The sequence below is a fragment of the Gossypium raimondii genome, chromosome 12, assembly GCF_025698545.1.
Source record: "Gossypium raimondii isolate GPD5lz chromosome 12, ASM2569854v1, whole genome shotgun sequence".
Lineage (NCBI taxonomy): Eukaryota > Viridiplantae > Streptophyta > Magnoliopsida > Malvales > Malvaceae > Gossypium > Gossypium raimondii.
In genome coordinates this window covers 40,239,504-40,251,782 of record NC_068576.1, presented here as the reverse complement: position 1 = coordinate 40,251,782, position 12,279 = coordinate 40,239,504, and the positions used below count along the sequence as shown (strand labels likewise).

Sequence of the window (12,279 nt, the reverse complement as noted above, 5' to 3'; positions counted from 1 at the left end):
ATTTTTATTCAATTTTTTATGATTTTTCAAAGTCAGAACAGGGGAACCCGAAATCATTTTGACATTGTCTCACAAAATTTATTATATCTCATGATTTAAAATTCTATTACTTACACCGTTTCTTCTATAAGAAACTAGACTCAATAATATTTAATTTCATATTTTATTCACCCTCTAATTCAATTCCCACAATTTTTGGTGATTTTTCAAAGTTATACTACTGCTGCTGTCCAAAACTGCTTTAGTATAAAATGTTGATTTCTATTTTGCCCCAAATTTCACAGTTTATACAATTCGGTCCTTTCTTAATTAACCCCTCAATTAATCTAATTTTCAAAATTAATACTTTACCTAGACTTTATAAGTTGTATCACAACTATTGAAATTCAGAATTTCCACATGTAACTCTATTTTCAAACTCTTTTACTATTAGGTCCCAAACATTCACTTTCTATTCAATTCTTTCAATAAAATCAGCATATGAACAATTTAAAGCTTTAATTCCATGCTAAATCATCATATACTTCCAACATGTATTCATAACAACTTTCAACTTCTTTCATAGAATCAAAAACTAATGAATACAATAAGTGGGCCTAGTCGTAAAAGTCACAAAACACAAAATTTTCAAGAAATAATCAAGAATTGAACTTACCTGCAGTAAAAATAGGAAGAACCAGCTTAAGAAAACCCTTCTATGGTGTTTTTTCTGATGAGAATGCAGAAAAATAAAGAGAAATCTAGATAATTCCACTTTGGTCCTAGCTTTATTAAGTAAATTTTGCAATATTCCAATTTTGCCCTTAATTCTCCTTACTTTGTTGCTGATTTCATGCCTTTTCCGTCCAGCCCAAATAGACCTTGGGTCTATTTTCCTTTTAAGCCCTCTTCCTTTTATCATTTAAGCTATTTAATCATTTCCCATAATTTTACATTTGTTACAATTTAGTCCTTTTTGTTCAATTAATTATCAAAACTTTAAAATTTCTTAACGAAACTTTAATACTAACTTTTTAACACTACATAAATATTTATAAAAATATTTATGGCTCGGTTTAAAATCCCCGAGGTCTCGATACCTCAGTTTTTATTCTAATTATTTTAATATTTATTTCTAGTGTACTATTCACTACTTCAAAAATTTTCCTAACTTGACATTTAACTTATACTCACTAAATTAATAATATTTTCTACCCATTTTTCGAATTTAGTGATCTCGAATCACCGTTCTGACACCTCTGAAAATTCAGGCCATTATATTTTTCCTCGTCGGATTTGTGGTCCCAAAACCATTGTTCCGACTAGACCCAAAATTGGGCTGTTACACCTGGTTTGAAACATGAGGTGACAGATTATGTATCTCGGTGTCTAATGTGCCAGTAGGTTAAGGTTGAGCACCAACTACCTTTTGGTTTGTTACAGTCTGTTAAGATTTCGTAGTGGAAATAAGAATGAGTAACTATGAATTTTGTTAGTGGGTTGCCTCTGACACCCACTAAGAAGGATTCTATTTGGGTCATTGTGGATTGTTTGACCAAGTTTGCTCACTTTCTTCTAATTCAGATTGACTACTCATTGTAGAAGTTAGCTAAGTTGTACATTTTTGAGATTGTTAGACTTGATGTGGTCTTTGTATTTATTATCTTAGATCGAGACCCTCGTTTCATATCTCAATTTTAGAAGAAAATATATAAGTCTTTGGGCATTCAGTTAGACTTCAGTACTGCATACCATCCATAAACTAATGGACAGTCCGAGAGGGTGATTCAAGTATTGGAGGATATGCTACGGAGTTGTGTTGTTGATTTCTTTGGTAGTTGGGAGGAGTTTCTATCACTGGCTGAATTTGCTTATAATAATAGTTTTCAATCTAGTATTCAGATAGCGCCTTACGAGGCTCTGTATGGTCATAAGTGTCACACTCTGCTGTGTTGGACCGAGTTAGGAGAGAGGAAGATTATGGGTTCGAATATGGTTGATGAGATTGAGGATAATGTTAGATTGATTCGGGATTGACTTAAGGTAGTTTCTAACAAACAAAAATCTTATGCGGATCTTAAAAGAAAGGATATTGAGTTTGATGTCGGGGATCAGGTTTTTCTTAAGGTTTCTCCATGGAAGAAGGTGTTGAGGTTCGAGCGTAAAGGCAAGTTGAGCTCTAGGTTTATTAGGCTTTACCGAATTTTAAGGCGTGTAGAGCCAATTATTTATTAATTGGAGCTACCTCTAGAGTTAAATCATATTCATGATGTTTTTCATGTCTCGATGTTGAGACATTACTGATCTGATTTATCTCATGTGATTCCAATTGAGGAGATTGAGTTGAAACCAGACTTATCTTTTGAGGAGGAGCCGGTTTAAATTTTGGATCACGAGGTGAAAGTTCTACGGAGGAAAAATATTCCTTTAGTTAAGGTGCTGTGGCGGAATCGTAGTATTGAGGAAGACACTTAGGAGCCGAAAGACTCGATCCGTCAGTAGTATACCTATATTTTTGAATCAGGTAATTTCGAGGACGAAATTTCTTTAAGGAGGGGAGAGTTATAATGCCCCATTTTTTCTAATGATTGAATTGCTAAATTATGTTAAGTAAATTGATTTGGTTCAGTGGTTAAGTGTCTTAGAAATGTGCTTTAGGTCCTGTGTTTGAATATCTTCTCTTTAGAAATTTTCATTTATTTTGAAACTGTATCTGACTTGGGTCGTAAGGAATATCTTTTAATTTTGTTAGTTTGTAGATAATAATGAGTTTGTTGTGCAAAAGGGAAATTAATTTTGTGTTCGAATCTCATATGTGCAAAAAGGAAATTAATTTTTATTTTCCTTGTTGTGCCATACAAGATGCTAGAATTTCAATTCAATCCAACTGCTAACTAATCTGGTCAGTTAGGATGTTATCAAATTTAGTTTTATTTGAAATTATAGAAAAACCAAATATCCTGAAATTTTCTCTCTATTCTGTCGTCCACTTTCCCCATGCTTTTCACATTTTCATTTTTTATTTTTATTTTCTTTTTACTGCCAAAGTTTTTTGTTCTTCTCGTCCATTTTTCTTCCCCTTATTGTTTTCTTTTTATCTCTTTTTCTTTTATTTTACGATTCTTCATCTATTCATATTGTCGATTCTTTATCAATTCGCTATTCTGTTTTGGGTAAGTTTTAGTATTTATTCTGTTAGGATTTGGTGTCGTTTCTTTTTCGTATGGAGGTAAGTGGATGATTTGAATGGTTTAGATTAAGATTGGTTTTGATTGTTTTCTTGCAGTCTTTCAATAAATGCTTATTGTGGAAGGGTTAATCCTCCGACGAGTTGGGCACTGTGGAAGTTGTTGACTTTTCAGGATAAGTGCTCAAATGTCAGTTTAGGGGATTGATTTTATGTGTTAAGCACTGAATTTGTGTTTCAATTTCGTAATTAAATTCTAATTAAATTGATTTGTAAATGTCGTGCACAAGATCTGTTATTGTTGTAGTGTCAGCAGCGTTAAGGTGTGTATTTCTAACCCGAAAACACTGAAACGGTTATGAAAATCTAGAATTTCGTGAAAATTTTAAAGCTGGCATATTGTGTTACACGATTTATGGTTGGCCATGTGGCAGATCGTGTGGGTCACACAATTGTGTGGAGAATACAAGTGTGTGCGATTATACGATTTAGTCAGGTAGGGCGTGTGGGCCACACGGTTTGCCTTGGTAGGCCATGTGGGACATATGAACGTGTGGGCCCATTTTAGTAGGTTTGTTGGTCCCAACTTGGGCCAAAAGTGAGATTTTGAAATCAGATTTATAGATACTTTGTAAGTATGTAGGACCATGAAATTCGTAATTTAAGCGCATGCATGTTGTAAAACATGACTCTGGTTAGTAAATCTCTATGCAGGCTGTGACATGATTTGTTTTGATTACACTTATGTAAGCATGTCATAAATCTGTTTTTGCTATGACTATATGTAGCATGAGATGTTGGTATACTTTTGCATGTGCATTGGGATAAGATATGATATGTGATGGAGGAAGTGTGTTTCTGGCAGTTTTTCTGCAATTTTGGCGGTATACACGCAACATATATTCTGGTAGCACAGCTACATACTTTCTGAGTGGCACATGACCACATTTTGGTGTGATGGATAGATAAGTTCTTGTAGCCCTAATTGGTGTGATTGGTTGGACAGAGTGGTGTGTAACGGATGGGGATATAACTATTCTGTTATGATGGATGCATTTTCACATATGAAATATCTGATCTATTTGTTCTGATTTATGCATTAAAGCATGTTCTGATGTGATTTCTATTTGTGGGCCAAAGCACACACTTAGCTCACTCTATTTACTTAATATTTTTCAGGTGATCCTCAAACTTAGGGTTTGGCAGCGCTCTGGACTCAGTTCGGGTTACTGGTTTAGTTCTTTTCGAAACTGTTACTTTGGATTTTATGGACTATCAAACTGTTTTATGTTTTCAAACTTTAACTTTGATATTTGGGTTTTGTTGAATATTTTTAAGCAGTTATTTAAATTGGCATGATTTTCGGATAATTTGAATTAAACGAGAATTTTTCAAAATTTAACAAATCTAAAAGTTTTCCGTTGCAAAGTTTTAATTAAGATTATACGTTTTACAAAGCATGCAACTAAAGTTGATTTTGAGACGGTTTTGTAAAAATCAAGTTTTATAAGCAAAACAACATAAGATTTCACATGAACATTTTGTGTAGGTCAAATTTCTCCAACCAATAAGTCGTGACGAGGTTTTACAAAGTTTTCGATTTTTGGTTTCGAAATTAAATTTATTTCGAAAAATAATTGTCAAAAGTTCCAAATTATTAATGATACCTTTCAGATTCGGCCATAGTGTTTAGGCCGGGTTTGGGGGTGTTACAAAACGGGGAGTATCCAGCACCTAATGCAGATGACGAGGACAAAGATGTTAGGTTTGGTAGTACTTTAAATTGTTGTTTACAAATGCATATGGATGGTGCACTTTTGCCACTAAACCTTTTGTCTAATTATTGATGTAAAATCTATGTACTTTGTCTAATTATGGATGTTAATTCGTACTATTTTTTTTATCTTAGTTCTTATTCCAATTTTTCTGTCTTTTTATATATGGATTGCATAATATAATTTAATATATATTTTATGTAAAGTCGATAAAGTGTAGTTGAATATAAAGGAGTAAGAGCTTGTATTTTCTTCATTCAACCATTCATAATGCTATCTAAATGGCTCATAAGTTGTTAAGATGAAGAAATGCATTTCAAAATCTCCATGCTATTAACTAAACAAATATATCAATTTACCAATATTTATAAGACTTTATCAAAATTTATAAGCATTTACCAATATATCTAACGATTTACCAATATTTCTAAGGATTTATCAAAATATCTAATAAGTTACCAAAATTTCTATCTATTTACTAATATTTATGAAACTTTACCAAAATTTCTATGATTTTACCGATATTTTAAATTTTCTAAACCCCATACGAAGTCTTGACAAACACCAAAATTTTATCATCTTACCAAAATTTCTAAAGATTTACCAAAATGTCTAATGAGTTACCAAAATTTCTATCGTTTTACTAATATTTAGGAGATTTTACCAATATTTTCAATTTTTCTAAACCCTATGCTAAGTCTTAACAATTACCAAAATTTCTATGACTTTACCAAAATATCTAACGATTTATCAAAAATTTAAGGATTTACCAATATATCTAACGACTTGCTAATATTTCTAAGGATTTATCAAAAATATCTATCGATTTTGAGGAAAACTATCGGTTTACCAAAATATCTAACGATTTAATAATATATATAACGGTTTACCAAGATTTTAAAGAATTTATCAAAATATCTAACAATTTACCAATATATCTAACAATTTATCAAAATTTCTAAGAATTTATCAAGATATCTAACAATTTACCAAAATTTCTAATGTTTTACTAAAATTTCTATCAATTTACCAATATTTATGAGACTTTACCAAAATTTCCAAGTTTTTACAAATATTTCTAAATTTTCTAAACCTTATACCAAGTCTTAAAATTACCAAAATTTCTATGACTCTACCAAAATATCTAAGGACTTACTAATATATTTAACGATTTATTAATATATCTAACGATTTATCAAAATTTTAAGAATTTACCAAAATATCGTGATTATTCAATATTTCCAAAGATTTACCATTATATCTAACATTTACAATTTTTTAAAGATTTACCAAAATTTCTATCGATTATCAATATTTATAAAACTTTACCAAAATTTATAAGATATTACCAAAATTTCCAACCCTTTACCATATCTTAACAATTACTAAAATTGTTACCTTTACCAAAATTTGTCACTTTACCAAAGTTTTAATGATTTCACCAATATTTTTATTAATTTACCGACATTTATATGAATTTATCAAAATATCTAATATTTTACCAAAATTCTTAAAACTAACCCTTAAAATTTTTTTTAACCAACAACCAAAATATCTAGAGACTTTTTTTACTTAGGATCCCATAGTAGAAACACTCACTACATTCAGCAGCTTTCCTGCTAATAATGGCGCGGGCGCCCCTTTTTCTTCTGTAATCAATTTTCACTTAAAAATTTTTTGAAAAAAAATGCTGGTCGTACGTGGTCGTTTAAGGTATGTGGAGCAACCTTTACGGAAACGGGGCCGAAAAAGAAAGCCCATTGAGAAATGCAGATTCCAGCCGAGAGAAAACTGAAAGAAATTGAAGTTTTGAACCCCTATTTGGTCGTACACAAGAAAGGGGGAAAAACGTTAAACCCTAGAATTTGTTAGAGTGAAATTAGACGTGTGTTTGTTTGGGTGAAGAATAATGAGTGAAAGGCAAGAGCTTCAACCCGATCCGCAGATTCAATCGCCCCAGGGTTCATCAAGAGATGACATGATTTCCTGGGTGGTGGCGTTAGAGACGGCTTTGCTCCCCTGCTTGCCCGCCAGAGAGCTTCAAGCTATCGACCGTTCTCCGCACCCTTCTCATCAGAGTCAGTTGCCTTCTCTTTTTCATTCTCCCCCCCCCCCATTTACTTTCGATATTTGTTCCTAGTCAAACAGATTCTGCATCAATTAATGAAACATATAGATAGATACCCTAAATGGAAGCTTTCAGTGTTCTAGAGTATCCCATTTCCGATGCTTGGTTCCTCCTTTTTCTTTTTTCTTTTAAAGGGTGTTTACATTTGTAATTGCTGTAGTTGATGTGGAGAGACATGCTAGAGATTTCATGGAAGCTGCCAAGAAGCTTCAGTTATATTTCCTTGGCTTGCAACGCGAGGATCAGCCAACCAAGGCTGAAATGCTCAGAAAAGTAAACCCATTAAACTTCTACTACTATAGATGATTGATGTGCGTGATTCATTGATGAATCCTCTGCAAAGAACCCTAATTTGACGTTGTAACAGGAGATTGCAACAATGGAAGAAGAGTTGAAAACGAAGACGGAGATGATGAAGAATCAGGAGAGACTGATCCAGGGATGGAGGAAGGATTTGAGTGACCAACTGGACCAACACGCTACTGAACTGGAGAGAGTATAGTTGATTGGCGATAGTTGTGTGCTGATAATCTCGGGGGTTATATTTTGTTTGAGATTGATCTTAGGGTCTAGCTTTACCACCAGTCATCATGTTGCTTTGTACTGGCAGTGAAGCATTATATCTGCTGCTTGTGTAACTTCAGAAAGCACAATTAATACAATCCTTCCATATACTAATTTTGCCCATGTGAGTTATACTTTATATAATCAGATTCGGATTTAGGAGTAGTATTGCATTTTACCTTACTTAAAAAATGAGCAACTTGATTCTTATTCGTTAGATTAAAGAGTAATTTTAAATATAATGATTAATTTACTCTTTAATTTAATATATGCAAAAATTAATTTATCTATTTTTTAAGCAAAGAAGGTAAAATACAATTCAATAAGCATATGATAGAGCGTGTAACTCTTTGTTTCAGTGATGCAACTAAAGAAATGAAGTTGATTTTATCTGCTTTGGCAGGAAAATGGAGCACCAAACAGCACAAATCTGTATGTATACTAAGTAAATAATCCAAAGTCAAATCAAAAGCTTAGAATATGAACTAAAAATGAGGTAAGCATAAAAACGACAAGTAGAAAAGGGAAATTGTTGCAGAACATAAACTGATCAACAATCTACAATTACAATTCTCAAGTTCTAGTTAAAGATAATATATCACAAAAACAGCCATTAGATTTGAATGGCAATTGGCATCTAACTGGCCACCCATACACACGGCCCTTCTTCTCAAGTTGGAAGCAACATAAAAGGACCATTTGGGTCTTTTTTCATCTACTTCTTTGCGTAAGTAATCAACATCTGGTTTTGCTGTATCTTGAAACCTTGCAGTGCCTGCATAGCGACGGTTGATTGCATCTCATTTTCATACTCGACAAAGGCTATACCTGGTTTTGTTTCCACCGTTCTGACATCCTTTAAACCAGGGTATTGATTGAAGAGCATTTGCAGCATCATTGTGGTTGCATCATGAGGAAGATTCTGAACAAACAGGATGTTATTTGGTGGTGCAGGAGCTTCTGGAACAATTGGTCTAGCACCCAGGTAGGGTAATTGTGATAGCTGTAGCATTTCAGAGAAAAGATAGGAGCAAATAATGAGAAACATATACAGGCTTAACCTTAAGCAAAAGGACCAGTTTCATTCAATTACAATTCAAAAGTATCCAATCTTTGACCATCATGCTGTGGCCCACCACGAATCTCGTAGGGTCTAATGTTAAAGAATGGTCAAGTTCAATTAGCATCGGACTTTCATGAGAGCAAATAAATATGCAATAAGTCTTCAACACAGCAAAGCACAGAAAAATTCCATGCTGTATCAACAAAAGATGCTCTCGTCAACTCTTTTCACTAGCATAAGGTTTGCAGCAACTAGATTTAAGCTGCTCAAAGTTATAAATGTGGCCACAGGCTGAAATATATAACCTTCTAAATAATCCATATTAATATCATAATTGCAAGATTAACCAAAGTTCATTTCACCAGAGTCCATAGAGAGGAAAAAGAGGGTTAATCCATGATAAGATACTATATTTCGTATCACTTACAGGAGGTGTTGCACCATAAGCACCCGCATAAGCTGGATTCAAACCTGCTGAAGCTTGATTAGGATCAAGTTGCTCTTTCCGTTTTTTCCCTCCTACATTGAGACAACATATACAAATCTCAAGAGACAAACAAGAAAGAGTAAAACAGATAACACAGTATGCCACATATGTCAAACTAAGCAACATGACAGTGAATAAGAGAGAAATAACTCATGTTTAGTACAACACCTTGACGTACACTACCTCAAAAATGAGTTTATAGGAGACAATGAGAACCCAACAAATTACATTAGTTGTGGGGTGAAAGAAAAGAAAAGTGAGAAGCGGTAGACAGTGAGATTTACTTCGACATCAAGGCATCTCAATGTGCAATCTAAAATGATTCAACAGTAAACATATTTGCTAGGAATATCTCAATAGACCGTTGTGCAAAGCTCCAAGCAGGATCCTAAAAGACTCAAACTTCGAGATCCAAGTAAAATAACAGATGAAATAACTGGTTACCAACAACAGTGGCAATACTGACTGAAAGTACAAATATAAACAAACCACATACAACAACAACAATGTTACTTGCTAAACTGTTAGCTTCTACAACAGAAATGAGGGATAAAGAGGAATGTACCCTTTTCTTCATGCCTCTTCCGCTTCTCTCGGGGTACAAAAGTGCCATCTGCTTTTGCTATTATATCTGATTTAGTCTTTGCATATTGTATTCTCTGCAAATATTTAAACATTGTTTTCATTAGTTATTAGTAGCATATAACACCTTAGGGCAGTACAGAACATGGTTTATAATCAAAATATCATGAAAATCCAAATATATCTTCATAATACACTTCAACTGCAAAATGAGAAATTAAAAGCTAACTTCAGTCAATTGTTGCATTTTCCATTAATGACAGTACCCAATGAAATTAAAATCTAACCATTCATGTAAAAAATAAAAGGCTACTAAACTAATATCAGTTGAAAAACAAGAGAAACAAAGATATAAACATAAACCCAGTTTTAAAAAAGTCCTGAAATTATAGAAATTTATTGAATCATACGCAAAAATACATATACCATTTCCTTGTCATAGAAGGGAAAGCCTTGCATTCGCCTAAGAGCATTGGTAGCGGAGCTAACATCCTCGAAAATAACCCAAGCTTGACCTTTGTGTTTCAAAGTCTTGAATGCTAACACATCTAGTATCTTCCCGAATTGTGAAAACACAGCGTGCAATGACTTCTTCAACTCTGCAAAAATCATTCGAGAAAAAAATTAGGGAAAAAAGATAAGCAATGCAAGCCTTTTCTTGGGGGGGGGGGATTTAGAGAGTTGAAATAAGTACGGTCGATTTTGATCTTCTCGTTGAGATTGTTGATGTATAGTGTCATATTTGGAGGAATTTCGTCTGCCTGACTAATCTCAGCCATTGTTTTCCTCTGGCTCTGGCTCTAAAGCTAAAGGAAAAGGGAGTGAATCAGTGATGGGGATGAGTGAAATGGGGTTTAGGATTCAGGGTTTTATGGGTCAATGCCCTAATTGGATTTGCAGATCAGTCGATGGGGAAAGCCGGAAAGGTCGAGACTTCGGCGCAGATATTGAGTCGGGATGGGTCACCTTTGGGCCGAGGTTGTAAATGAGTTCTTTTTCAGGCCCCTTCCGTCAAATCCAAATCTGAATCTTTAAATTTCCGGTACAATTGTAAATCATATTGGTTGAATTAGCCATATATGTAAATAAATAAAAAAAGTTAGTTGGTTAAATAGCCGATTTTTTTAAAATTTAAAGAAATAGACCATTTTTGGAGAGAGAGTATGAAAGCACGTCTAACTGAGCACGCTTTCACACTCTCTCTCCTTGACCATTGAATATTTTTAGGGTTTTGTTAGAGTTTGTTTTTAAGGTTAGTGTTTTTTGGGTTTAAGTATTTAGGGTTTTTTATTATTTAGGATTTTGAGGGTGACACTGAAATTTTATAGATAGATTTGAGGGGCAAATGATGTGATAACTCGTCTCAAAGCACATACATTTCATATGTTGTGTCGGGATAAGACTATTACCTCAGAAACTCATCTTATGGAAGTCGGGTTCTGGGGTGACAGTGCTTTATACAGTCACGGGTCAAAGTCTTAGTAGAGGTCCCATTTGACAATTGTTATGTGGTCACTGGTTGGAGTATAATTGGGGACCAGTTGACGATCGTTATACAGTCACGAGTTCAAACTTTTTGGATACCTGAAGATGATGGCTTATATATACCATATGTAAGATTAATACCATAATCATAGGGAAAAACTATGTAATTAACAATTTTTTTTCACTTCCAGGCAGTTAGTATCTTTAACTTTTCATTCTTATTCGATGGCTAACACTGGTGTGGATGCAAGAGGGCTATCAAAAGGAGAGTGAATATTTCGGCGTAGTAGAAGTCAAACTTCGGTCGACGCGACAACGATTATAGTTATTAATGAGTTGTTTAAAAACAACAACAATTGTCACTCAGAAAGGAGTGTAATGGCCTGATTTTTCAGTGGTGTCGGAACGGTGATTCGAGATCACTAAATCCGACAAGTGAGTAGAAAATATTATTAATTTAGTGAGAATAAGTTAAATGTGAAGTTAGGAAAATTTCTGAAATAGGGAATAGTGTACTAGAAATAAATATTAAAATAATTAAAATCGAAAACGAGGTATCGAGACCTCGAAGATTTTAAACCGAGCCATAAATATTTTTATAAATATTTATGGAGTGTTAAAAAGTTAGTATTAAAGTTTCGTCAAGAAATTTTAAAGTTCCGATAGTTAATTGAACAAAAAGGACTAAATTGTAGTAAATGTAAAATTATGGGAAATAATTAAATAGCTTAAATGATAAAAGAAAGAGGGCTTAAAAGGCAAATAGATCCAAGGTCTATTTGGGCTGGACGGCAAAGGTACAAAATCAGCAAGAAAATAAGGAGAATTAAGGGTAAAATTGGAATATTACAAAATTTACTTTATAAAGCTAGGATTGAAGTGGAATTATCTCGACTTCTCTTTATTTTTCTGCATTCTCATCAGTAAAAACACCATAGAAGGGTCTTCTTTAAGCTGGTTTTTCATATTTTTACTGCAAGTAAGTTCAATTCTTGATTATTTCTTGAAGTTTTTGTGTTTTTGTGACTT

General features: G+C 33.5%; 2 protein-coding genes across 2 annotated transcripts; one reads left to right on the top strand and one right to left on the bottom strand.

Annotated features, from left to right (window-relative positions):
* Positions 1-6,664: 6,664 nt before the first annotated feature.
* On the top strand, positions 6,665-7,756 carry LOC105764110 (mediator of RNA polymerase II transcription subunit 28). Its single transcript, XM_012582577.2, has 3 exons — positions 6,665-7,019; positions 7,230-7,342; positions 7,437-7,756. The coding sequence occupies exons 1-3, from the start codon at positions 6,851-6,853 to the stop codon at positions 7,569-7,571; spliced, it is 417 nt and encodes a 138-aa protein (XP_012438031.1). The 5' UTR covers positions 6,665-6,850; the 3' UTR covers positions 7,572-7,756.
* Positions 7,757-8,041: 285 nt separating this feature from the next.
* On the bottom strand, positions 8,042-10,767 carry LOC105764109 (U1 small nuclear ribonucleoprotein A). Its single transcript, XM_012582575.2, has 5 exons — positions 10,460-10,767; positions 10,192-10,364; positions 9,749-9,842; positions 9,124-9,215; positions 8,042-8,636 (listed from the first exon to the last, which is right to left on the bottom strand). Exons 1-5 carry the CDS (start codon positions 10,542-10,544, stop codon positions 8,349-8,351), a joined length of 732 nt encoding a protein of 243 aa, XP_012438029.1. The 5' UTR covers positions 10,545-10,767; the 3' UTR covers positions 8,042-8,348.
* Between the last annotated feature and the right edge of the window lie 1,512 nt (positions 10,768-12,279).

What these genes read in the sequence shown, in the direction of transcription:
- LOC105764110 (XM_012582577.2), top strand. Translation starts at nt 6,851, where the DNA reads ATGAGTGAAAGGCAAGAGCTTCAACCCGATCCGCAGATTCAATCGCCC. An exon ending in TCCGCACCCTTCTCATCAGA is followed by an intron (nt 7,020 to 7,229) that starts GTCAGTTGCCTT and finishes TAATTGCTGTAG; the next exon opens with TTGATGTGGAGAGACATGCT. An exon ending in AGGCTGAAATGCTCAGAAAA is followed by an intron (nt 7,343 to 7,436) that starts GTAAACCCATTA and finishes ACGTTGTAACAG; the next exon opens with GAGATTGCAACAATGGAAGA.
- LOC105764109 (XM_012582575.2), bottom strand. Translation starts at nt 10,544, where the DNA reads ATGGCTGAGATTAGTCAGGCAGACGAAATTCCTCCAAATATGACACTA. An exon ending in CGAGAAGATCAAAATCGACC is followed by an intron (nt 10,365 to 10,459) that starts GTACTTATTTCA and finishes TGATTTTTGCAG; the next exon opens with AGTTGAAGAAGTCATTGCAC. An exon ending in CTTATGGTGCAACACCTCCT is followed by an intron (nt 8,637 to 9,123) that starts GTAAGTGATACG and finishes GAAATGCTACAG; the next exon opens with CTATCACAATTACCCTACCT.